A 25,938-nucleotide genomic window follows, 5' to 3' on the forward strand; every position below is an offset into this window, starting at 1 on the left:
CAATACACAATTGATTATTGTCGAGTGTCAAAATACTTCATTTACATCTTGATTATTATGAAATTCATGTTGGTGGATCATATTTTCCAGTCTAGCTGGACCCAACAATTTCAGTAGAATTTACCTCCTAGAGGTAGGTAGAGGGATCGGAAAGAAACCTGATCAAGTTGGGACATCTCATCTTTTACATGACCTCAAATTGAACTTCATGTTGTCTCAACAAAGATGACAGTCGACTGGAACATGAATCTCTTCACCGAAGAACCTGTGAGGCTCACCTGAGTGTATCGGTCCAATGGAACAAACTGTAAGCCACTACCACCGGAGGGAATTCACTACCAGATATCCTCATAGATGTATCATTCCCCTTTGTCTGATTCGTAGGCTGAAGATGCCGGGCCACTTGGGCTTCTGGCACGACTGCACTTCACGAAGAGGCAAGATGGAGCATCAGACACTCGGGTTCTCCAATCTCCATCGGACCGCATCAAATGCTCAAGCCGTCGTTCACTTCAAAGAGGCTTACACTTACGAGTCTTGGGCTCCCTCGCTTTGCCAGACTTGCGTCACTCATCATGTCTCTACCCTGCTCCGAGGAAACTTCAACTTCCAGGTTGTGGCTCACTCAACGTACGGCGATGACAGCACGCGGAGCCGGAAACACCTTGCAACTTCAAAGAGGCGCCTAAAGCCAATGTCAACGCCTCCCCACAATATCAAGCCTCAAGGTGACACAAAGCAGCCACATCCTCCACTCAGCAACAGTTCGCGCGTAACTCGACCGAGTACCGTAAAACCGTGCCTGCCACGTCCGCCACGTCCACCACTTCCTCCGTGGGGGCCAACACGCCGCCATGTGGCTGTCCACTCTAGCTGAACGTCTGTGTCACTTGAATTCATGACTCCGTCCAGGCACCTCTCCCAAGAAGAGTTTCGATACCGAAGCCACATCGATAATCCACAAAGCCTTTCACGAATCACGGCAGCCAGGCTGCAAGCAGTACAATGAGAGACATTGGCCTATAATTACCACCCAGTCGTGCCATTTACGTCATGCTTCGCCATAATCTGGGGTATAGAACGGCTCTTTCACATAGACGGAAGGTAGATGGGTACCTCCTGTAGGTAGTTAAGGTAGGTACCTAGGAATCACATGCTCAAAATGTGGCTTTGTGGCTTCTTGCCGAGGGCGGCAGGCTTGATTTCCCCAAGAAACTCAGCGTCAGGTACGCGATCGCTGCCCATGGCTACCTATAAAATGCCCAGCCTATTGGTCGCCCAAGATTGTAGATGCAACTATGCATCTCTGGGCCAGATAGGTGTAGTCTGGTCTGGACTCCAGCTAGAAAGGGAAGCTGGATTTGGGCTCTTGGGTCTCCCTCTTGAGTTTGTTGCCCCCCCCCCCCCCCCCCCCCCCCTCTCTCTGAATGTCACTAGAGCGCGGGATGCCCAGAGGTTGTAGTGATGCAACATAGGTGCCTACCCCTCAAGCGCAAGAACCTTGATGACTTTGAGCCTCTTGTCTGTGACACTGTCCGTATACAGAAGCTGGATCTCGTCGACTTGAATGCGTGAATCGTGACCATATGCAACACCGATCACGCCATATCGTGAGCGTTGGAAGAGCGAAAGGACTTGCCTCATTCATCCTCGTTCGAGTGGCAGTGATGGAGGAGACGATGGTTTGAAGCAATCAGCTCATTTGAGTGAAAAGTGGAAGGCACGCACGGAACGGCCAAAACTGTGGGGGCTTGGTAGTAAAGAAGATGAGAGGATTGCATGTGAGATGTCCACCGGACACCCATCGACGGCTGGTCCGTATCATGGGTTTCGATCCCGATATTACAACGACACCACCCGCCGGGGTTTCTCGTATCGTTTGTAAATGAATTCGCGATAAGTCGATTCCCGTTTCCAGTTACACAAACGTCCCAGCATCAGCACCATGAAAACAGCGTCCGCTTTGGAAAATAAAATCGAAATGATTGTGAGTCAAGTGCTCGTTGACCTGAGGTGGGTAGGTTGCTACGTGAACTCCAGTGTAACGGTCGTCGAGCCGGATTCGGCAGCTCCTCAAGGCCACTGGGGCTCTCCACAGCGGGGACCTTGCACATGCATCACCAAAACAACAACAAGCTAGGTAGTGCCGGGCATGCAAGTTGAGACAGAAGAAGCATGACAGCAGCAGCAGCAGGGCAATATGGGGAACGGCGAACTGCGCGGGCGGCAAGTGCAAAGTGCCTGCTGGCAAGAGCCATCCATAAACGCCGGCGGCCCCGCGTTGTGAACGGGGAAGGAGGGAGGCTGAGTTTTGACACTTGGAAGTGACAATCCCTTTAACTGCTCAAATGTATCATTTTTGCCAAGACCAGAATCTGGCCAGTCGGGTGGCCTTCCTGAATCCACCTTGACATCTGCACCCATGCAGATACCTCGATTTTACTACCTTTTGCAGCGATTTTGATATTGTAGAGAATGAAGTAAGGGGGTGTGGAGAGGTTAGGGATTGGAATTAACCAATATATTTCAAGCTAAGTGATACTATTCCTAAATTTGTTAACGAATATAGGCTAGCTAGCAACGGTCCCGCTTACAAATCGAGATTTAGTACGTAATATACCGCAAGTACGTTAAGGTTCGCTTTATACCCTGCTTATCTATATATAAAGGGGAACTGTTGGTTCTAAAGGCGGCTCCGTCTTTAAATTGTACTAATGAGTATATTATATAGGTAGTTTGCTTTAATTATCGTCCTTATTGATATTCGTTTGTAGTAATTCTCCTAGTATTCGATATTAGAGACCGATTTGGTGAAATACGGTGCCGGGTAGTGGTTTTACTATAATACGCCCAGATTTTATTGATTAACTGGCTTCTAAAATTGGAATATATAGTTTATGGCTTTTAGTTAAAGGGGGGCCCAAATAGCTTTTCTCTCTAATTGAGTAGAAGGTTGGCTATAATAACTTTTAATATAGGTAATATATTATTAGTATAGTATATAGTAAGGAATTGAATGTAGGTAATATACTAAGGTAGAAGTTGGTGAATAGTACTATGAATAATCTACGTCGATGGTGGTGATTATATATGTTATACGTATATAGCTGGTTACTAATATCGACCCCGTTTATATAATTATTATATGCCTATATAACTAGCGGTATTTAGACTTTCTTATACCCCTTATCGTTAAAGAAATTCCGTATAGCTCCCTTATACATTGGGTAGCGACAGTGAATATATATACACTATTTATCTCCGGCGAACTATATAGATAAGAAGTTTACTATTTAATAATCCTTTATATATATATATATTATTCCGGTATCCTAATTCCAATTATCTAATAATTATTTACCTATTTAGGAATTATACGTCGGGATTTCTAAAATAGAGTAATATAATATTCTAAATAGTACCTTCTCTTTCTTATTATTATTAGTTCGAAGCTTCGTGAATTGCGGTATTGTACGGTTGGAGTGTATTGTACTAATAAGTACGATATTCTTAGAATGAAGGTGGCGAGCGAGTACGAATATAGTAAAGAGGTTATTAGTAAAAGTATAGTATATTGATTAGCGCGGGGGTTTGGGTAGTAAAGTTATTAATTCTACTACTATTCCCTAAGTTAGTGCGAAATTACTTTAATAATTACAATTAGTAAATTAATAAATAAATAGATTTTGGTGTAGATTACTATATATATTTATTTAAACCGATAATACCCTTCAAGTTATTATACTACTTCTAATTGAAAAAGTAGCTACTAAATGCAGCGACCTATACTTTGATACCCCGTAGTATTAGTTTATTAGGGATATAAACCGTTACTTTACTTCTACTAATATATTTTACTATTTTTTTATTAATAGCGATATTTTGTAGTGGGGTTTGTATTTTGAGGTAGACTTTCTACGCGTATTAATCCTAATTGCGAATTTTATCCTACAAATCGAAGTCGTCGGCGTTGTTTCGAGAGGGGTCCTATATATAAAATCGCTATAAAAGCGCTTCGAATTAAAATAGAGGTATCTACTATTGGATTGGGTAGCGCGGACGACCCTCCTTCTTTTACTAGTACGAGCGGAGGTTCGCTTCTATATAGAAATTGATATATAGTATAATGGCGAATAGTATGTAAAGCTCTGCGGCGTAAGTAGGGTACTAATGCTTCTTATATAAGAAGGGGTTATCCTCGCCCGGTAGTAAAATTTTACGAAGGTTGGTCTATACTATTTATTACTTTACTATATAAGGGGGGAAGAATTTATAAAATGCTAATAATATAGTAATAGGAGTGTGGAGGATTTGGTGAGTAAATGTACTGCTGTTACTACGGATTGCGTTGAAGGGAAAAAATTTGAAATCGATAAAGTTAATCCGAAGGTTGCGAGGTTCGTAATTGATAGTAGCTAATAAATTATTAGGCATATTATTGGGGAGTTTATTTATTAACCGGTAAATATTTTGCTAGGTCTAAGGTTTAAGCCTAAGGAGGATTGGGAGTTTGTTGTTGGGTAGTTTAGGATTACCCTCATTGCGGTCCTTATTATTATACTCGTATTCGTTTTTAAAGTTAGGTATATAATTACCCTTATTGTTATTAATATTTAGCTTTAGCTTGCTAGGGAGGGGGAGGATACGTAAGGGTAAGAGATTTGCGGGGTTGGGGGGATTCGTTGGGCGAGCTGGCGTAGGTTGGGCTGGCGCTGCCTTACTGGGAGACGAGTTCAAAATTAGTAAAATATCTATTTTTAAAAAGACTTCAATACTATAGTAAAAGATTTGGCGATACTTACTTTCAATAAATCAATCTAGTAAGTTTGTCTTATGCTTTGATATATTATGTAGAATCGCTGATTTTACTAGTAAAAACGACACAATTGATATCGTCGATCGATTGCATGGATATGCTGGTTAGCGTATGCTTGGCGGTATTAAGAAGTCGCTAAGTACCGTAAGTCTTCCCCAGTCTTGGCAAAAATGATACATTTGAGCAGTTAAAGGGATATCGCGACTTGGGCGAATAAAACTCCCCATTTCCCGTTCAGGAAGGCAAATCGAGCAGGAAGTCAACCAATTCGCACTTTGCATGACTCCTTGTCCCTGTCTTTGCTTGGCAGCTTTTAGCTTCATGCCCCAGTTTGCCCAGCCATCCACTCCGTTCCCATTGGCGTTGGCATCCATCTCGGTGCCGTGTGTACAACCACGGTCTGGTGCAGAGGAGGGATTGGTCAAGCATGAAATTGGACTGGAGTGGCCGGAGACCGGGCAAATACCTCGAGTCAACCCCGTTCGAAGATTCGACAAAATCGAACACATTGAGACAATCGCGCATCACTAGAGTCTACCCTAAAGCCCCTCTATCACAGATCGCCCAAATGGTACCTCTAGAGGTAGTGTATAGGCATCTCGTGCTTTACAACATGTTGGCTTCGGGGCAAAAAAACGTGAGACAGCATAGAAATTGCACAAGGGCGGCGTTGACGGCCTCCTCGATGCCGAGGGCTGGTCCATAGGTACCCATCATCGTCCACACCTGGGCTGACATGGATGCCCGAGATGTGGTTTTTCTGCAGGAACAAGGCTGTTTTTGCCACTTCGTAGTACGCTGCTCTTCCAGACCGTGATCGTCGTTCACCTCGGGATTCTGTTTTGGGCGAAGCTGTCAACAAGTCAATGCGTGTTAGTGGACGGTAAACGGCCTTCCAGAAATTGAAGAGGACATTGTACGGTCGCAATCAAAAATACCACAGCGATAACTTGGCTCGCTGCACCCAAGAGACAGGCTCGACAGGAACAGGAACACGATAGTGAGACCCTCGGGATTGTCTCACCCCATTATCAGTTTTGTAGGCGTGCCTTGGCTGTGATAAAGCCTCTCTGTACCACGTGCGTGTGAGACTGTCTCGAAGTTGGGATGCAGATGACGATATCTCCAACTTTCACATTGCTTCTTGCAGCCTACCTACGGCATATTAGCATCTTTCCCCGGAGACGCTCAGATGGTGGACTGCCGGCACTTGAGGTCCAAAGAACTGGGGAAGGACTTGCTCAGGACACGACCAACTCCCGCACTATCGATTTACATACTGAAGCGGGCCGGCCGGGGGTGGGGGCCATTGCAATGCCCATGTAGCCGATCGCGCCATTGCCACACCCTGTTCAAGGTCCCAGTCGAACCCTGGCCAAGGGTGGCATCGAGATACGGCAAGCATGACCAGGTCCTTTGAGAATGCCACCCTCCCAAAAGTTCGATAATTCAACCAGCTTCCGGTTCGGTGTCCTCCAGTTGTCCATGGCAATCACAGCCGTTGCTTGGCTTCAAAGACACTTGCTCTTTTTAGCCTGCTCGTCTGTGCATTGATGCCATGCCTCTAGGTAAATTTGGCTTGGTCGGCGATAACGTCGAGACAAGAGTCCAATATCGACGACTTGCCGAATTTGAAGCACGCCCAATGACAGTCGCCGGCCGTGATGGACTGCTGCTGTTGGTCCAGGAACAGAAGAATCCTTGATGTGATGCTCCAACACCATTCCCGAAATGTCAGGTACCTCTCGAATCTCCCGCACTCGGCCAGTCCAATCATGTCGTCCATGTCGACTTTGGATCGGCATCTCTTGCTTTGCTGACTCGAACGGACAGACAACTCGGGAGGGCCCGTTCTCACGTGTGGGTTCTTGCTGGAGACCAGAGGGTCGTATCCATGATGGACGGCTGTAAATCCCAACCCGGAAGGTGGGTGATTGTCGTCCTGCCCAGATCGAAGTTACGCGCCGCGACGCCGAGACTTCATGATCCGGCTCTGCGTTTGCGGATCGACATTCTGTCAGCACCTCCATCCGACGCCCAGTATCAACAAGAACGGCTTCTCTTGTTTCGGAAGGTCGCTTGAGCATCACGATGGAAGGGACATGAGGAGGTGGAGGATGAGGAAGACGAGGAGAGGAAGAAGAGGATGAGAAGGACATCTGGTGGCAAAAGTCGAGGATAAATATCATCCAGATCATCCCCCGTTTCCGATTCAATCTCCTCATCACTCCAACCATCCAGCCTTCCTTCAATCCTTCCTTCTCGTCTCCCAGCCTCTCAACGGTTCCCGGCCTTTCAAACACCAGCAAACATGAAGCTGTCCGCTGTCCTCGCCCTCCTGCCTCTGGCTATGGCCGCCCCCTCGGCGCCCATTGACAAGCGCGCTCCCATCCTCGAGGCCCGCGCCGGAACCCAGGCTGTCCCCGGCAAGTACATTGTCAAGCTCCGCGAGACTGCTTCCGACGACGACCTCGACAAGGCCGTGAAGAAGCTCGGCAACAGCAAGGCCGACCACGTCTACAAGCACGCCTTCCGTGGCTTCGCCGGCCGCATCGATGACAAGACCCTCGATGACATCCGCTCCCTCCCCGAGGTAAGCCTTCCTCTGTCCTCCGCTGTCGAGTATTAGTAGCCAGCCAGCATCTCTAACACCCAACAGGTCGAGTACGTCGAGCAGGAGGCCGTCTTCACCATCAACACCTACACCTCCCAGTCCTCGGTCCCCTCGTGGGGTCTCGCCCGTCTTTCCTCCAAGACCACGGGCAAGACCACCTACGTCTACGACAGCTCCGCCGGCGCCGGAACCTGCGCCTACATCATCGACACCGGTATCAACACCGCCCACAGCGACTTTGGTGGCCGCGCTACCTGGCTCGCCAACTACGCCGGCGATGGCATTAACTCGGACGGAAATGGTCACGGCACGCATGTGGCGGGTACGGTAGGAGGAACCACGTATGGTGTGGCCAAGAAGACGCAGCTCTACGCCGTCAAGGTGCTCGACTCCAACGGGTCCGGCAGCAACTCGGGTGTCATTGCCGGCATGAACTTTGTCGCCCAGGACGCGCAGAGCCGCAACTGCCCCAACGGCACCGTCGCCAACATGTCCCTCGGCGGCGGCTACTCGGCCTCCACCAACAGCGCCGCTGCCGCCATGGTCCGGGCCGGTGTCTTCCTCGCGGTCGCCGCCGGCAACGACGGTGCCAACGCCGCCAACTACTCGCCCGCTTCCGAGCCCACCGTCTGCACTGTCGGCGCCACCACCTCGGCTGATGCCATTGCCTACTACTCCAACTACGGCACCATTGTCGACATCTTCGCCCCCGGCACTTCCATCACCTCGGCCTGGATCGGGTCCACCACCGCCAAGAACACCATCTCGGGCACTTCCATGGCCACCCCCCACATCACTGGTCTCGGCGCCTACCTCCTCACCCTCCTCGGCAAGAAGTCCCCCGCTGCTCTCTGCTCCTACATTGCCAGCACCGCCAACTCTGGCGTCATCTCTGGCATTCCCCGCGGCACCGTCAACAAGCTTGCCTTCAACGGCAACCCCAGCGCTTACTAAGCGGTTTTTTCCTTTTTTCCCTGTTACCCAAGTCAAAAGAAAAGGATGCAGTCTGGGTAGGACGCGCATCGCATAATGGTTGATGATTGGAATGATATGATGGATGAAGGAAATGGATGGATGGATGGATGATGAGTTGAGGTAGTGACCAGATTTGAAGGCTCTGGTTCACAAATTTCTCACTCACTCAAAAAAAGTGAGGGATTCTTTTTCTGGATGCACATTTTTGGAAGGATTGGGCATGTAGATAGTTTCCCTCTCTGCTTCTTTTTCGCTAGATCTTTCCAGCTTGGAACGGATCTTGTTCGAGGGTCTTGGCCAGGCCGTTTACTCGAACTGTTGGCTAGGATTGGTTTGAAGTGAATGAATAAAAAGAGTCAAACATTACTTGATTGTTTTGCCTGGTGCTTTTGGTGATGATTGCCTCGCTTGATTGTCCTGAGTCGTCCTTTCGTGTCGCCGCTCACAGTTTTCGATGCTATGCTAGTTGGGAGGAAGTACAGTCTGAAATTGAAGAGCAGTGCTGGCCAAAACGTCGCGGGAAAAATAGAACAAACCAACGCCAGATCAATGACGCTAAAACAGGATCGATGTCGCGGCGTGTCCTGGTCCATCAGTAACTCGACGAGAGGAGTCGGACTGAGATGTCGCCCTAACGCATCTTGGGTAAAAGTGGCGGGGTGACTGATAGCGGGATAACTGACCCGGTAACTGGAATTGGAGGACCCCTCCATCCACCACACCAAAATCCGGACTTCGCCAAGGAGGCGCACAACGAACGACCAATGGGCAAGTCTCCGCGCGAAAGCCGTCGAGCAACATCAGGAAAAGACGAGAGATGGCTTTTGTATGATTGGAAGAAAAGCACGTATGAAACAAGTGGCGTAGATGTCAACCCAACAAGTCCTTCCTCATCCGCTCAATCGGGATCAGGACGGCGCGAGATGACTGCTCCGAACACGTCTTGCTCAAAGCTCCAGGTGTGGTGACACGCATCTAGTATGGCGTTGAAGATGACAGGTTGACAGGTTGACAGGTTGACAAAGGGTTGAGGAGAAACGACGTACGTCAAAAGACATAGGGCATGGCGATCGAAACGGAAGCAGCCGGGACAAATAGACAAACAAGTACAGTAAATTCAATAATGTATAAACTTCTCGCCTGTCACCGTCAAAGTCAAGATCATGCTCTATCATGTCATCGCCGTATCTAGACGCCTCGTGCCCACAGGGCGGGCCATCAAATGCCGTGCCGATCAGTGTCCAACATGGATCGCCATCATCGTCAACTCCTTGTATAGGCCATGAGACCAATGCTGTATGTGTAAACAGTTCTTCTTCCATGCTTTCCATGCAAGTGAGCAGTGGGTATCGTAGAGGTATCAATCATGTCGCAAAAAAAAAGCAGCAACGCAATAACCGAGAAAAGAAGAAAAAGAATCAAGCATCGCAAAACCAACTCCTTCTACTGCCGCGCACATCCAAAAGATATATGCAAGCCCCGCCATCAATACCAACTGCTCTTCTCCCCGTCCTCAATGCTCCACAGCATCGTACACTTGTCTGTCTGGCACACCTTCCTCCTCTCCAAGTATTTGAACTTGGGCCCCAGCGGTCCGACAATGTAGTGATACTCGCCAAACAGCCTCCACTGCCTATAGTCCGCCAGACTATAGACGTCATCGCCCCACGCTCCTTCAAAGTGGAACCAACTTGTTGGAGCCTTTGGATTATCCGCCGCGGGGACCAAGGAGGTGTACTCCTTTGGAGGATCGGAAGGGTTGCCAAGGTAGGGCGACTGAGGGGATGAGGGTGACTCGGTTTCGTTCAGCCCGGCCTCGTAGTCGTACCAATAGCTGTAGTGGTTGAGAGCAGGGTCCCACAGAGGACCGCGGTCGGTCACGTCCTTCAGAAGCTTGAACGGCAAGACGTAGGGGTGCAAGCCAGGCGTGGCATACATGGCGTGACTTCCTACTGCCGAATAAATCACCGGACGGGGTGGTTTGCCGTTGGGTTGGGCCTTCTTCTCCAAAGCAGGCCAAGCGTAGGCCTTTCCGCCGGCGTGCTCCGACAAAAACATGGCTTTCGGGATCCCGTTGTCGAAGCGCACCATGCAGTGCTCCCAGTCGCCAACGTGGTTGCCGAAGCGGATGCCCAGCACGGTTTGCCCCAGATTGTACGAGTAAAAGAAGAACCAGAAGGCGTCCAGAATGCCGGCCCCTTTGTCGACAAGGATGAGCACGGCGGGGCCATTCGAATAACCGCTCGGGTTGGGCTTGTTCTTGTCTCCGTCGGAAGGGGTGCCGCCAATGGGACGCTGCGGCTCATCGTCACCCTGCATGAAGCGCTTCTCGCGACGCAATGAAGGACCGCCCTTGCGATGCCGGGGAGCGACGATCCGGTTCGGCGGGTGCTGTTTATCGGCGTCCCACCACGTGTTTCCGTCCGTAGGCACCGTCGGGTTGTTTCCGGGGATTTTCTTGTCGGGGTTTCCGTCGTGCTCGTCATCACCATCGTCATCCTCATACTCGACGGGGATCCCGGCTCGGTTGTGGAGCCACTCGGGCCTGGATTCCACATCATCCATGCTCGTCAGAAAGACGGTGCCGTTCTTGGCGTTGAGCCTAGCGAGACTCCCCAGATCAAGTTCGTCCGTCCTGTTCACCGACCCGTCTTCGTCGTCGAGGAGGCCCATGTGCTTGACGTGCTCAGCCATGTCCGAAGGCCAAAAATGTTCGCCCGAGTAGAGGTGGACGAGCGGCGCATGATCGAGGACGTACTGGGGGACTTTTTGCAGCGTGTCGGAAGACTCGGATCGCTTGCGCTTGAGGTCGACATGGCCTGGCGCATGTTCCCAAGATTCGGTGCCGGGCTTGTTGACAAAGACTGCCGCTCCGTCATCGTCCCAGTCACCAACACCGAGCACTTTGGCTATCTCTTCCTTCATGTCGAGGTCAGAGCTGGGACCCCGACCCCAACCGGGCAGAGTGGGCGCATCCCATCGGATGTGCTGAATACCGCACAGGCCAAGGTATCGGCAGACCTGGCGATCGAACCAGTATGGGGAGGAGTTGACCCATTGTCTGTCTCGCTTTCGTTCTTCGGCATCGGGAGGCGTAGGATTGAGGTAGCGCGGGAGGAAGGTTAGGACCAAGACGGAGAAGATGGTGAGGGCGGTGACGAAAATGGTCGCCCGCCGGAGGGTGTAAATCATGTCTATCGGCACCTTCGGATGGTGTGCGAAGGTGTGTTGAGGCAGGACTAAAGATGTTGTTCTATCAAAGTGGCCGTGTTCATAGATGTCGACGAGAAATGTATCCGTATCCGATTGTTGGTCGAAAAGACCCGTGGCTCAGCCAGGTGACAAGATGGATCTGACCTGCAAGGGACGAAGGGATGCCGGGTATCGGACTAAGCGGCGGTGGTGCAACAGGTGAGACCAGACCAGGGTGTTTTTGGAGATGAGAGGGAGACGAGGAGGAAAACACGAATGGATCGGAAGAGGACAAAAAAAAGGTAGGATCAACAAACCCTCCGCACCCTCCGCCCAACCAATGTGGTGCGTGGAACTGGGGACACACAAACAAGGAATGAGTGATCAAGTGGGAACTGGTGACGGGAAGGACGGAAAATGGAAGACTAGAAGAGGTATTGGGGAAAATATGTGATTTTTTTCCCAAAAGAATCCGGAGAACAAGAAGAACCTACAAGTTCCCCCACAAGGTCAAGACTGCAAGTGTGAGTGGCCAGACGGGACTGGAATCGGGCATTGCAGTCAGTCCCAGTGCTGTGTGTGGGTGTCAGTGTGTCAGTGTCAGTGTCTCAGTGTGTCAGTGCCACAGCGCTCCGGTCAGAGTGGGGTCCATGGCTTTTTCAGGGTGCATCAGGTGCCGTCAGCACTGGTCGCCAGTGGTTCACACTGCTGGAATGGCCACCACCTGGAAATGCCCGGGTGGATTTGCGTCTTTGCGTCACGTCAGCCAAGAAAGGCGGACCTGCGCCCAGAACAAATCGAAGGCCAATCCACGCATCCGGCACAGTCCCATTGCGCTTAAGCGAGACGTACCTGATACCTTTCAGTACCAGGCCATTGCGCGGGCAGAGTGTGTAATAAACCCTAATTTTCAGCACATGTACGTGACAAAATACTACTCCGACCCAACCTCACTTATGCAAGCAGATCACCATGCATCCCCCACTTGGCTTACTGTATGTACATACGCTACTCTACCTGTCAATGGAGAGATTGTCCGATGCTGCCAACTAGAAACCAACCAACGCCAACGCCTTGCCAATGCTGCCATCATGGAACTTGTCTCTCTACCAATCCCTCACGCTTCTCCTCCCGCCCCGCTGCTTCCGTCCCCGTTCCCAGTGGCATACTCCAATGGGTTCGGCGCCCAGCTGGTTTGCGGCACGGGCGGATACAAGCTCGTTGAGTTGTCCTGGGGCTGCTGCTGCTGCTGCTGCTGCTGCATCTCGACTCCAGCCAAAACATCCGGCGCAACGGGATGAGCCGGAAGCGTCTCTTGTGTCTCGAGCGGCTTGAGGACCGCTTTCCGAGCCCGCGGCCTCCGCACCCTCTTCTCCATCACCCCCAAGTGCTTGCCCGTCTGTCCAGGCTCCGTCCTCGGCATGTAACCCTCCTCTCCCATCGCCATCCTGCTTTCCCGGTCCTTTCGAAGCAGTCCCTGCCTCCACCGCTCGTACCTCCCATGTCCGTTTTTTAGTCGTTTTCTTCTGCGCTCTTCGCCCTCGTCCTCCATCATCAGTTTGTTCTGCCTTGTCTCTAACGGACGGATGGTGACTGAGTCGGTTTCGCCCAGCTTGCGCTTCAGCATAATCAAATCCTCCAGGAAGTGCGCCTGTGGTTGTCGCTGGCCCGTCTTGTCTCCGCCAATGTGCACGTAGACGCCGTCTGGGCGCTTGTACCGCTCGGGAATATCGTCGTTGCCCCAAGCCGTGATGCTACTGAGTTGTTTGGTGAGGTTGTTGCTGTTTTGTTCCGCCATCTGCTTCGACTCCAGCCGGACTTCTTTGAAATTGATCCGTGTCGCGCTAGCGGCTAGCAAATCGAGCTTCCCGTCGCAAAGGTTGCGCAAAGCGGGCAAAGGGGCGTCTGAATCGTGGGGTGTAAAGATCATTTCCGTTCCAATGTTTTCGGACCACGAGCCCTGGAAAATGTGGTTGCGGTAGGACACCATGGGTTCTTTGGAGTGAAGGTCGAGGATTTGGATCGTTTCGATTTGGTGGGGTGTTGTAGAAGGTGCTTTTGGTTTCTCGGTGCTGGATGATTGCTTGCTCGTCTCTACGGGTTTCGGGTTGTGGCTCTCGTCTGGTCCTCGTAGTGCTGGGTCAATCACATCGTCCGTCTTGGGGTCGGTGTTCTGAGCGGCAGTCGAGGGGGCAACGTTTTCGGCAGCTGGGTTCTCGGCGACAGAGTTGTCGATGTTTGGCATGTCTTTTCCCGGCTCGTCTTCGTCATCGGGACCTTGTAGTTCGGCTATAAGGTCTGGGTTCATCGGACGGGGTTCGGATGTATTGAAGAGCGGGTTGTACCACACTCGGTAACCGTTGCGGGTAGCATTGACAATGTCATCTGGATGTTTCTCGAGAAAGTCGCGGACCGAGAGGTCTAGGGTAATGTAGTATGTCTGGTCTGGTCAGTAAAGTCAAGCAGGGGAGCTGAGGAAATGGTGACGGACTTCTGTTTCCGTAGTCGAGTACTCGTACTCCCACTCGTCCTCGTCCTCGACTGGGGGTACTGTAGAGCCCATGGCGCTTTCCTTTGACCAAGCTGACCGAGCAGATTGGGGTAGTGGTGAGAGGAAGGACGAAGAGGGCTGGCGGCGTGAAGCGAGAATGAATTGCTCCAGATGATCAAACGGGATGCCGAGTTGCTACCGCCGCGCCTGTCCCAGGAAATTTTAGCGGTCAAAACTGGCAAAATCGAGTGCCATGTGCCTGCAGGACGGGAACAGCGGAGTGCCTTCCCCACTGCTACAGTGCTCGCTAACAAGGGCAGCCACTGATGGGATGCCCCGCCGTCACCAGCGATGGGGACTGCCCACTGGACTGGACCCCTCGGAGATTTCCACTTTGCAGTGACTCCATTCAGACTCTGACTGTTTGGTTCTGACGCGCCAGGTCTTGACTCACCGGTAAACCAGAACAAAACCCGTCACGTTGCCAGGTGGACAAACCGGGGAAACCAGACAACAAACACACAAGATGCCGACCGTTCACCTCCTGGATTACGTCGCCGGCAACGTGCGCAGCTTGGTCAATGCCATTGAGAGGGTTGGCTACAGCGTCGAGTGGGTCCGGTCGCCGGAGGAGGTTGCCAATGCTGATGTATGCGCCAACCTGAATAGCTTCACGGAAACCTGACCATTGCTGACACGAACCTGTTCCCATGTGGTAGAAACTCATCCTCCCTGGCGTAGGCCACTTCGGCCACTGCCTCTCCCAGCTCGCCTCCGCCGGCTACATGGCCCCCATCCGCGCCCACATCGAGTCCGGTAAGCCCTTCATGGGCATCTGCGTCGGCCTCCAGGCTCTCTTCGAAGGCTCGTCCGAAGACCCCAACTGCCCCGGTCTGGGTGTCCTCCCCGGCAAGCTCGACCGCTTCGACGACACCTCCAAGTCCGTCCCCCACATTGGCTGGAACGACGCCTCGTGCCCGACCAACCCGAACCTCTTTGGTCTCAACCCCGACTCCAAATACTACTATGTCCACTCGTACAAGATGCCCTACACCAAGGGCCAGCTCGAGTCGCAAGGGTGGGCGGTGGCTACCGGTGTCTATGGCGGCGAGACCTTTATTGGCGCCATTGCCAAGGGCAACGTGATGGCCACCCAGTTCCACCCTGAGAAGTCGGGTGTCGCCGGTCTGCGCGTCATCCGGGCCTTCCTCGATGGCTCTGGCGCCGCTGCTCTGGCTTCCCACCCTCCCCAGGAGGTCCCCAACGCCGGCGACGATGCCCTCGTCAGCAAGGAGGGCCTCACCCGTCGTGTCATTGCCTGCTTGGATGTGCGCACCAACGACCAGGGCGACTTGGTGGTCACCAAGGGTGACCAATATGATGTCCGCGAAAAGTCTGACGACCGCAACGTCCGCAACCTCGGCAAGCCCGTCGAGATGGCGCGCAAGTACTACGAACAAGGCGCCGACGAAGTGACCTTCCTCAACATCACCTCCTTCCGCGACTGCCCCGTTGCCGACCTGCCCATGCTCGAGATCCTTCGCCTGACCTCCAAGACCGTCTTCGTTCCCCTGACCGTCGGCGGCGGCATCCGCGACACCGTCGACACGGACGGCACCAAGGTCTCCGCCCTCGAAATCGCCACCATGTACTTCCAGTCAGGCGCCGACAAGGTGTCCATTGGCTCCGACGCCGTCATCGCTGCCGAGGAGTACTATGCCTCCGGCAAGACGCTCTTTGGCAACACGGCCATTGAGCAGATCAGCAAAGCCTACGGAAACCAGGCTGTCGTCGTCTCGGTCGATCCCAAGCGCGTCTACGTCCCCAAGCCCGATGCCACGAGACACCACACCGTCAAGACGTCGTACCCCGGCCCCAAGGGCGAGGAATACTGCTGGTACGCCTGCACGATCAAGGGCGGGCGCGAGACGAGGGATCTGGATGTGGTTGAACTCACGCAGGCCGTGGAAGCCATGGGCTGCGGCGAGATTCTGTTGAACTGCATTGACAAGGACGGCACCAACAGCGGGTTTGATCTGGAGTTGATCAGGCAGGTCAAGGCGGCCGTGAGGATACCGGTTATTGCCAGCTCGGGGGCGGGCAACCCGGGTCACTTTGAGGAGGTGTTTAGGGAGACGACGACGGACGCCGCGCTGGGAGCAGGCATGTTCCACCGTGGGGAGTATACAGTACAGCAGGTCAAGGAGGAGCTGAAGGCGAGGGGGTTGGTGGTCAGACAGTTTGAGGGAGATCTCTGAGTGAGTAATATAGACAATTTTGCATAGCATATAGAAATGAGGTACGATGTCACAGTCAAGGAGCGTGGCGTGGCATGATACAATGTGTAGAGGTATTCCTATCAATCAGCCACTCAGTGAATCGAAATCTTCCGGTTCAACAAACCGTCCATCAATACATTTCAGAAGATGAGTCATTTCCCCAAACTTGATGCCATCCAGCACCTGACATATGCTCTGAAGCCCGTCAACGAAGAAGTGAAAAAAAGTAACGAAAACGTACAACTGATGGAAGAAACAGAAACAAAGAAAAAGACTTTTGGAGATGATGCAAAGAAATCCCGCTTTTCACAGCCAGTCATTCCTCCCCTCCTCCACAATTCTCCATGCTCCTCATCCCGTCTCTTGCCCTTCCTACTCAATGCATCCACATAACACTTCCATTCAGTCGTGTCCCATGTGGATTACATCTCCATGCCCATAAACAGCCACCTCCCACTCACTACGTCACAAGTCTTTCCACCAGACCAAAAGTCGAAAGTCGTCATGGAAAACCCAGCCCATTGCAGCCCCTTCATCAAGGGCACTGCTTCATGGTCGGGGATGGAGCGGTCGAGGCAGATGACCATGTGGGAGCAGGCGAGGGGGCCGTCGGCCAGTTCGATGAGGGCTACAAGACTGTGTGTCTGTTAGTAGGTGTCGGACAAAGGGAAAAAAAAAGGGGGAAAGGGGGAAGGAAAGGAACAACAAAGGGGGAGACTACATACGCCTTCTTCAAATCCCTTCCCTCCACGCTCTGCTCGTCAAAAAAGATCATCAACGTCTTCTCCCCGGTTTCCATTTCCTCAGCGACAACCCCGCGGAAGCTGGTGCCGCCCACGTAATCCCATAGTTCGATCCAGGAGTCGACGCGGTGCGATCCGTTTCCGGCGACACCGCAAGCATCGAAACCATGACGACTCATCAGGTGTTCATCCCCGATTGGATAATCGTCGTATGGCGGGGTCAAAGGAGTGTTGTTGTTGTTGCCGTTGGTTGTTGTGGTACCATGGTTGGGATGGTTGTTGCAATTGTCGTTGTCGTGATAAACACTAGCCAGGCCCGAGCCCTGCACCGCCGAGTTCTTCTCACCTAGAAGCACGGCGCGCAATGTCTCGCAAAAGAACCTCTCACATTCTTCCCTGATGCGTAGTGTTGCCCCCCCTCGACGTCCCCTGCTGTTGTTGTGATTACTGCTCCCGGCACGTCTGTTGTTGTTTCCAGCAGATGACTTCGCCTTGGCAGTCACCGCCAGCTGGTTGGTTGACGTGTCGAGGGCCGCGAGGGGGGGGCTTGATGGCGGCGATGGAAGTCCCGTCGAAGGGACCTCAGGAATACCACTCGGCCCCTGTGACGCCGGTAGTGCAGTAGTGGAGGCCCTTGAGCTGGGCCCCCGGGTAGTTGGAAACAAGGTAGCAGCTGGCGAGGATGTCGACGGCCTCCATGTGGTGGGGAGGCGAAGCGACGACGTCCTCGCCGTAGTAATTACTACTACTACTAAAAAGATTATCCTGTTTCATTGGCGCCATTGCTGAGAGATGCCACCTTGTCGGCTTTGCGATGATTTGAGGGGGTGGTAGTTGATGAGGAAATGAAAATGGGCGATGGACAACGGATGTCGATGATGGAAATCGATGTCGATGGATGGCACTAGGTCGTAGGCGATGGTCTTGGGTCAGGTCCGGTGTTGTCGATGTTGACGAGGGAGCAGATAGTGTAGTATGGATGGTTGGGTGATTGACGGATAGATAGGTAGATATACCGTAGGTAGCAGGGGTTGGGCAATGGATGAAGATAAGGTGTTAATTGGGCTGCAGGGGATTTTTTTTTCTTTTAGGGATGGATTGGCGTGGCGGTGTGGTTGGCTGTGGTGGTCAGGGTGGAATTGGGAGGAAATGGATAGAGACTTTTTGTTGTCTAGTGTACTGCAGTGCTGGTCTAAATGCCGTGCAAGTGCTGCTGTGACTGTGATCAGATTTGTGAGGAGGTTAGGGGGGCAAATTGCGTTTTATTCACCACTTTACAAATGAGGAAACAATGGGGTAATCTGCCCAGTTCTGCCTTTTTGTGCCATCACGTGGTCGCTTGGCTCGCTGACTGCAAGTCTTGGCTGAGCCGGGCATTGGACTTTCTCACTTCCTTGTTGTTTTCCCTGTCTTGGCCTGTGCTCTTCCAACTTGGATGTTTTCCCACCCGAAACGGCCGTAGTTCTCGCTTGCTGTGTCATCGCAATCTCGAAATGCCTTTGTTTTGTTTTCTTTTCTTTTCTGTACGACAGGCCAAGTCCTCGAGAGCCGAGTGCTTGGATGTACGACAAACAGTGTACTCCATTTCATCAGTACGCAACGCAAAACCGACCGCAAAACGAGCCCTCGGCGCCAAGTCAACGAACAGACAATAAGAGACTCCCCCCTTGAAACACTCTGGACCCCCCCTCCTCGGAGGGATCAACCTGGGCCTATCGATAAGGAGGACATGTTTCCCTCGACCGAGGGCGGGGGGCTTCGGTGATCCTTCAAGACGTGTAACTCTCCGACTGAACCGGACACAAATATGATGTCGGGCACTTTCACTTTGGGGATTTGCATTGGGTCTTTGTGCATACCCGTCGATCCAGCAAACATGGACTTTCAAACAGATTCAGGCGGGAAAGGCTTGACATGGACAAGTCGACCGACAGACCATTCAATGCCAACGGTTCATGAATCGTGACATGGTCCGAGGATTGGGTCGAGAAGAAGGTCAGAGTGTCAAAGGAGGTGCGAGGCATGACACGCCCGGATGACCACCTTCCCCCCTCCCCTCCAACCTGACACCTACCTAGGACATGCCCGGCTTTAAAAAGGTAAGTAGGCATATCATATGTCGATCGCTCCCGCGTCGTAGTTTGTCGTTTGAGTTTTGATTCCTTTGTTTGCTCGAGTCTGTTCAAGAGTTCAGTTCTTTCGCTATTCGGCTTGGTGATCTTCAGTTCGCTGCTGTCGAGTTATCTCAAATTCGCCTTTGGAGATTTCGAATACCGTACATGTATCACAGCACCGGCCAACGACACCATGGTTTTCAACTTGTACACCACCAGCAGCCCGGCGGCTTCGGCCGATAGTGGCCCAATCAAACCCATCTACCTCCTCCCGAGTTTTAGCTTGCCCTTTCGTCGACGCAGGCCGTCCACCACACTCACTCAGACATACGATCACCGCCTGGATGACACCGAGTCCGATGGCCTCCCATCGCTTTCCAGTTCTCCTGATTCATTCACCACCGCCTTTTCATCCGATTACACCCCGATTCAGCCAACTTCTACCCGTCTCTCCCCCATCCAACCCGACATCCTTCGCTGCGCCCACTGCGCGTCCGACATCGCCTTCACTTCTCAAATCATCAGCAAAGGCTTCCACGGTCGCCACGGCCGGGCCTATCTCGTCTCACCCACACCTTCCCAGGCCCCAGGTCCCCATCCGTCTTTTGGCTTCTTTTCTTCACTCATCCATCTCCCGTCATCTGCTGCCACCAGGACGACGGAACTGCCCAACATCTTTACAGAAGCCCCCGAAATCCGCCGCCTGGTAACGGGCCAGCACACCGTCGCTGACATCACCTGCGCCGTGTGCGGGACCAAGCTGGGGTGGAAGTACGTGGATGCAAAGGAGAGTTCGCAGAAGTATAAAGTCGGGAAATTCATCTTGGAGTGCGCGAGGGTCGTCACGTTTCGGAGTTGGGAGGATTCGCCCAAGGACGAACAGGAGGGTGTCGTCGGTGACATGGGGAAGAATGGAAGGCGGGGGTTGGTCAAGGGGGCGAGTGGAAAACGGAAGCAAAAGGAAGCAGCTGCGGAGGAGGCGGCGGTGCGAGGTGAAGAGCAGGAACCCGTGTCGCCAACTGCGGTCATCTTTGACTCGGACAACGACTCTGAATGCGATGACATCTTTGCTGGAGTCTGGGATGCCGAGACCGTGGCTAAGCGGCGCAAGGGGAAGCTGACCAACATGAAGCCGCCTAGGGGAGGGCTTTTTTGGTCGTGATGGATGACCTGTCAGCCGGAGTTGTTTGCTTTGGTCGGAGACTGTGGGAGTATGGGCTGCCATTACTAGAGGTAGTCTCATGGAGCTGAGCTGGATACTGAGCATCGTGCTCGAAAATCCGGCATAGTGGCGAGCGTTTGCATGGATGTCAAATGGTCATCAGATCATCATTTGGACCTTGGCTTGACGAATGGAGCGTGTGTTCCTAGCCAGAGCGAGTCTTTTGGGTACTTCATTTGGACGCTTCATGGCTGGTATGGTGGTCTGGCAGTGACTGATGCTTTCATAATCGGATCTCCAGAACTACGGGAGTACCTAGAACGGGGCGTTTTGAGGTTATTTGGAAGGTCTACTTCACCTACATCGTTGATATGGGTTTTCCATTTTCTTGGTTCACTGGCTTTTTTCTTTTTACTCAGCGCTGGGGCACGAATGGGCATACGGTATAAGGGCATAATCGGTCTAGGGCATTAGCGCAAGGTGTTCGAACCGGTGTGGAACTGGTATCACATAATGGGTATTTCGAACTGAACTAATTGACTACTTTCCAACATCATCCACCGACACGAAATGTGTCCTGACCGTCCTAGCATGACGCCGCACTCCATGCTGCTACTCCTCCCAACAGCAACCACTCCCGCTTAAGCGTTCATGGGCTCCTCAGCAACGTAGTGCAGATAGGCACCCAAGAGCTTGATGCCCTCAATGTAGTTCTTCTTGTCAAGCTTCTCATTGATGGAGTGAGCACCGTCGGTGGAGCTACCCATGGGCAGCAAAAGAACGTTCTTGCCAGTAGCCTCCTCGAAAGTCAGGGTGATGGGAATGGAACCACCCTCGCGAGTGAAATCGGGCTTCATGCCCCAGACACGCTCGGTAGCCTTGGCAGCAGCGGCAAAGTTCCAGTGGTTGGGGCTGGCCTTCCACCACTTGCCGCAGTGCTGGGCATACACCTTCATGGTGTTCTTGGAGCCGAGCTTCTTGAACACCTCGTTGACGTGATCGTACACGCACTGGTTGGTCTTCTCAATCTCCATGTCGGGCACGGTGCGGATCGAGAACTTGCCGATGACCTTGGCGGGGATGACGGTCTTGGCTCCAGGGTTGGAAAAGGCACCCTCGACACCGTGGATGGACAGGGAAGGGAAGCGCCAGCGGGCCATAAGGGTCTTCTTCTTGTCCTCAAAGATGGTGGTCTTGCTGCCGAGTGACTCGTGGAGGGTCTCCATGGTGAAGGCAATGTCGTCGTACAAACCATCCTCCTCAGGGGTCACAGGGGCGACCTGCTCGGCGATGCCCTTGATCTGGATCTTGCCGTCGGTGTCGACAAGCGAGGCAAGGATGCGGACGAGGTCGGTCATGGGCTCCTGGGCGGTACCGCCAAAGACACCAGAGTGAAGATCGGCACCGGGGCCGGAAACCTCGACACTGTAGTAGTTGCAGCCACGGAGACCGTAGGTCAGGCAGGGACGCTCGGTGCCGAGCCAGTAGTTGTCGCTGATGCAAACGGCGTCGGCATCGGCAAAGTACTTTTTGCCCTCAGCCATGACGAGCTCCTCGAGACCGTCCGAGCCGTACTCCTCCATACCCTCGAAGCACATGAGGAGGTTGACGGGGAAGTCGATGCCGGCGGCCTTGTGAGCCTCAATGGCGTTGAGCCAGCCCAGGACGGGGCCCTTGTCGTCGGTGGCACCACGGCCGCACATGCGCCCGTCCTCCTTGACGGTCAGGTCAAAGGGCTCCGTGTCCCAGCCGTCGCTCTTCTCGGCGGGCTGGACGTCGTAGTGGCCGTAGACGAGGATGGTGCGCTTGTTCTTGTCGTTGCCGTAGCGGGCAAGGACGACGGGAGGGAGGTCGAGATCGGTGCCCTCCTGCTTGCCGAGAGGACGGAGCTCGACGGTGGCGCCCAGCTTGGTCAGCTCATCGGCGAGCCACTGGCCCATGCGGACGACATCGGGACGGCGGGCAGCCTCGGACGAGATGGAGGGGATGGCGACGGCCTGGCGCAGGCGGTCGATGAAGTGGTCCGACAGGGAGTCCACCTTTTGGAAGTAGCTGTCGAGTTGGGGAGCCATTTTGCGAGCTTGGTGGGCGCGGATCGACTCGGTCAGGTATGTTTTGGTGAGGGAGAAAGGGGAGACAGAAGCCGGCGGGGAGAAGAATGGTTTTGTCGGACGAGTGATGGCGGCGATAGGACGGCGGACCTGGATCAATCGGGAAGGTCGCCAACCCAGCGTGCGGGGCATTGTCGCGGATGACGGCGAAGAGACTGCTGTGGTCGCAGGGCAACGGGCTGGCAATATCGGGAGACCTTCAGTGGACTTTCACTAACAAAAAAAGAGGGGTCCCTCGTGGGCGTTCCCCGCTCTCTGCGCTTACTGTCGGCAAGTCTAGCGTCCCGTCCTTGGCAGGGTCTGGTGGGTCGTTTGATTGGGTGGTGATAAGGTGATGTGCGATAAGAGACATGACGTGGGAGACGGTCGGGAAGTACCTCCATTTGAGGTAAGGGAATTGACCTGATGAGCAGGAAGGTATCATGTATGCCGCAGAGAACGAAGGTGACAATATGAAAGACGAGAACATGGCCAATTTGTGGGAACTGATTCAATGGAAAAGATCCTGGCCTTCGCTCAAACCCGCTACATACACACGTAGTCCATCCGTCGATCGAACGGCAAGACACTAGTGTGGCGAGCAACGAGTTCGATCCATGCTGGGAGCTAGCTACTTCTCCTATCCTTCCCTAGTCCACGATGTCTCTCGATCCTTCCCTACGAGTTTCAAGCGACGACTTGAGAGCTTCATCCTCCAACCCATTGGAATCACCCCCAAACATCCCTTTCTACTCATACAACCAATCTGGAAATCTTTCCGACCGTTTTTGTCGCATGACTGTTTCCCAATTATTCTCCTCATAGATCCGTCGTAGCCTTTCCCTTTTTCGTGGACTCACATCGTCCATGGAAACAGATCGATATCCGGGAGGAGTGGACCAAGGGTGTTTGTAGCCGGAAGAAGTCTGAGGCTGGTCGGACGTCGAAGGGGTTGCATCGTCCGTGATTTTGTCGCCCTCTTTGGCAATGCCGGTGTCTTTCTTGGGGGTTTCTGGCTCGGTACGCTTGACATCTGTCTCGGGCCTTGGTGACCTGGATCTCGGCGGTGACACGGAGCGACAGCGCTCATTATTGGAGGCTCTGGTTCACGAGACAGTCAGCATAGGGGCCTGCAAGAAGATCATCTTGACAACCGAAGTACAGGAAGGATGGAAGATTAGTACTTTGGAAACGGAGAGTCGCCATTTGCCTTGTCCTTCACAGCGGGGTCCTTGTGAGTCCGATACGGTAGGTGATTGCCGCCTGGTTGTTTGGAACCCAAAGGGCCAGGCTCTTCCATTTCGTCACGAGGCATTGATGGCACACTTTGCCGAGAGACTTTGGTGAGAGCTTGGTGACTCGTGTGTATGGTTGAGAGGAGGCGGGGAGAAATGAAGTGTTTCGGGGGAGGGAAAGAGGTCAAGGAAACCAAAGACAAACGGACGGGACGGCGGGTCTAGTTTTGAGATTGGCACGAAGAAAGGAGCTTACGAAGGAAAGAGCTGGCAGGTGCCGCCGTCAGTTGACAGCCACCTGCACTACTAGGTAACCACCTGCAATCCAGGCAACCACTAGTATTCCCACGCCTGGCGAGATAAACGGGGAGCCTGTGAGTTTTAGTACAGATGGAAGACAATGAGTGGTCATCTTCCATCTTATGGTTGATGAAGTAAGTTTTTCTTCAACAATCAACTGTCACCAAACATGTACAACGCCCGGTGCCCAAATTTGACTCCTTTTGTGTTTACGGCTATCAAGTTGATGAGTCAGCAATACATGGATGAAGCGCTCCTCCGCAAAGATGCCGCACCTGTCCCATCAAGACAATCACTAGCTTCCATCGGTGACTTCCTTGTGACTTTGAAAACACGGCCAACTCCTTGATTTTCATTCCGTTCAAGTTTTTTTTCGTCACTCGGTTTTTTCGTCCTGTCAGTATGAAGCAGCACAGCCTCTGTTGCCATACTCGGCGATGAAAAGGTCTTGGCGTTTCTTTGGGCAACAGACACTCGTCATTTACCCGTTTAGTTTTTGGAATAAACGTTTTCAGGCTTTCGTCCACGGAGAAACGCCGGTAAATTTACAGTTGTCATCAAGTTTGAAGTTTTTTGGTGTTGTAAAAGTGGTGCACTTGTCGAGTGTCTGCGTAGCACAGTTCTGCCAAAGTGTTTGGAGAAATAGCATGACGCGATCAACCTTCCTCAAGGACTGACTGATGCAAAAGAAAGAAAATGCCCAGAGGCTCGAATCTGAAGTTTCATTCGAGACGTGACCAGCTGCTAACCCCCATTTATCAATCTCAGCTTCCAACACACCTGCCTCCAGCTTCCGCTTCAACACATCAACCACCTTTTCCTCCTCGCGGTCAGTTTCCCTCCTATCAGATTTGGCCTGTAGCATCATGGGTGAATGTTAGCAAGTCATACTGCCCCAACTTCTCGCGCGCGTTGGACGTGACCTACACAAATTCTCAACCATGTCTTTGCGCTCTCTCTCTCCGTGTCCTGTAGAAGACCGTATACTCTGCCGCTATTTTGTGGGTAGGATCTCCGTCACGTACAGCCCTCAACCCTTTTCTCATTTCCTCTCCGGCCAAGTCAAGCAAAGGGAAGATCTGACCAGGATAATAGCTTGAGTAGGCCTCCATGTCAATGAAAAGCGACATAAGGTTTGGGGTCACCTCTTCTGGAAGGCAGCCGATTTCGTACAGTAGTTCGAGAGCGTCCTCTCTGGCCTCCGCGTAGTGCATGTGAAGCTGGTCGCGCGCAATCAGGTCGCGCTGCATGTCGTGACAGCATGACTCAATGCGTCTCTTGATGTCGTCGCTAGTAAGGTTCCAAGAGCCCGGGGAGAAACGTGATGTCATCTTGATGGATTGTCTTGATCGGATGCTGATAAAGTTGATCGTTTTCGTGAGACCGTGACGGGAAAAAAAAGAAAAAGCTTTTGGCGGGATAAGGGTATTGCGAAGGCCAAGTCGATAGGGTCCAATAGTGGTGGAAGCTCCTTGCTCGTGGATGTAAGAGTAAGGGAAGATGTAGGGGTTGCTTTTGGAGTAAAACCTGAAGTGGAAAGGAATGGAAATTGTACCTCTAGAGAAACAAACAGGTAGATCGTGGAGTGATGGAGCTGAATACAAACAGCACTCAGCGGGGTATATCAACGGCAAGTGAATGGAAGCCAAGTGAAGGGGAGTTCAGTAGGTGCCTCTAGGCAGAGGTAGCAGCCTTGCCGCGGCCAACGACAATTGCCGCTCGCACTTTCCTTTCTCGCCTGTTGGATGAAAGGTCCGTGCCCCAGGTCCCTTCACTTGTTGGATTTCTACTTCCACACAACGGTACACAGGGGCAGTTTTGGAACCGTTGTAATTCCGTCATCGAGTCCAAGTAGAGGTAGCTTTCCTTCCACTTTCTCTTCTTCTGCTAGACATCCTTCCACAATTCTCTGTCCGTACACAACCAT

The 25,938-nt window shown here is 52.5% G+C and overlaps 9 protein-coding genes across 9 annotated transcripts; 3 read left to right on the forward strand and 6 right to left on the reverse strand.

The window, feature by feature from the left end:
* Positions 1–6,289: 6,289 nt before the first annotated feature.
* On the forward strand, positions 6,290–8,830 carry NCU07159 (proteinase T). Its single transcript, XM_952291.2, has 2 exons — positions 6,290–7,409; positions 7,476–8,830. Exons 1-2 carry the CDS (start codon positions 7,128–7,130, stop codon positions 8,382–8,384), a joined length of 1,191 nt encoding a protein of 396 aa, XP_957384.1. The 5' UTR covers positions 6,290–7,127; the 3' UTR covers positions 8,385–8,830.
* A 229-nt stretch (positions 8,831–9,059) lies between these two features.
* NCU07158 (hypothetical protein) lies at positions 9,060–12,187 on the reverse strand. Its single transcript, XM_952290.2, has one exon. It carries the CDS (start codon positions 11,595–11,597, stop codon positions 9,891–9,893), a length of 1,707 nt encoding a protein of 568 aa, XP_957383.1. The 5' UTR covers positions 11,598–12,187; the 3' UTR covers positions 9,060–9,890.
* Positions 12,188–12,503: 316 nt separating this feature from the next.
* Positions 12,504–14,258, reverse strand: NCU07157 (hypothetical protein). Its single transcript, XM_952289.2, has 2 exons — positions 14,089–14,258; positions 12,504–14,037 (listed from the first exon to the last, which is right to left on the reverse strand). Exons 1-2 carry the CDS (start codon positions 14,158–14,160, stop codon positions 12,715–12,717), a joined length of 1,395 nt encoding a protein of 464 aa, XP_957382.1. The 5' UTR covers positions 14,161–14,258; the 3' UTR covers positions 12,504–12,714.
* Positions 14,259–14,434: 176 nt separating this feature from the next.
* Positions 14,435–16,528, forward strand: his-6 (histidine-6). The gene is made up of 2 exons (XM_952288.3): positions 14,435–14,737; positions 14,808–16,528. The coding sequence occupies exons 1-2, from the start codon at positions 14,615–14,617 to the stop codon at positions 16,344–16,346; spliced, it is 1,662 nt and encodes a 553-aa protein (XP_957381.1). The 5' UTR covers positions 14,435–14,614; the 3' UTR covers positions 16,347–16,528.
* On the reverse strand, positions 16,354–18,199 carry NCU07155 (ornithine decarboxylase antizyme). The gene is made up of 3 exons (XM_952287.3): positions 17,774–18,199; positions 17,093–17,712; positions 16,354–17,003 (listed from the first exon to the last, which is right to left on the reverse strand). Exons 1-3 carry the CDS (start codon positions 17,891–17,893, stop codon positions 16,790–16,792), a joined length of 954 nt encoding a protein of 317 aa, XP_957380.3. The 5' UTR covers positions 17,894–18,199; the 3' UTR covers positions 16,354–16,789.
* A 378-nt stretch (positions 18,200–18,577) lies between these two features.
* On the forward strand, positions 18,578–21,025 carry NCU07154 (yippee family protein). Its single transcript, XM_952286.2, has one exon. The coding sequence runs from the start codon at positions 19,418–19,420 to the stop codon at positions 20,384–20,386; it is 969 nt and encodes a 322-aa protein (XP_957379.1). The 5' UTR covers positions 18,578–19,417; the 3' UTR covers positions 20,387–21,025.
* On the reverse strand, positions 20,825–22,688 carry NCU07153 (glutamate carboxypeptidase). Its single transcript, XM_952285.3, has one exon. The coding sequence runs from the start codon at positions 22,627–22,629 to the stop codon at positions 21,028–21,030; it is 1,602 nt and encodes a 533-aa protein (XP_957378.2). The 5' UTR covers positions 22,630–22,688; the 3' UTR covers positions 20,825–21,027.
* A 279-nt stretch (positions 22,689–22,967) lies between these two features.
* NCU17053 (hypothetical protein) lies at positions 22,968–23,960 on the reverse strand. The gene is made up of 2 exons (XM_011396561.1): positions 23,661–23,960; positions 22,968–23,577 (listed from the first exon to the last, which is right to left on the reverse strand). Exons 1-2 carry the CDS (start codon positions 23,789–23,791, stop codon positions 23,226–23,228), a joined length of 483 nt encoding a protein of 160 aa, XP_011394863.1. The 5' UTR covers positions 23,792–23,960; the 3' UTR covers positions 22,968–23,225.
* Positions 23,961–24,522: 562 nt separating this feature from the next.
* NCU07152 (hypothetical protein) lies at positions 24,523–25,342 on the reverse strand (the record flags this gene model as incomplete). The annotated part of the gene is made up of 3 exons (XM_952284.1): positions 24,523–24,725; positions 24,792–24,867; positions 25,037–25,342. 3 exons carry the CDS (start codon positions 25,340–25,342, stop codon positions 24,523–24,525), a joined length of 585 nt encoding a protein of 194 aa, XP_957377.1.
* Between the last annotated feature and the right edge of the window lie 596 nt (positions 25,343–25,938).

The sequence above is a fragment of the Neurospora crassa genome, linkage group V (assembly GCF_000182925.2).
Source record: "Neurospora crassa OR74A linkage group V, whole genome shotgun sequence".
NCBI lineage: Eukaryota > Fungi > Ascomycota > Sordariomycetes > Sordariales > Sordariaceae > Neurospora > Neurospora crassa.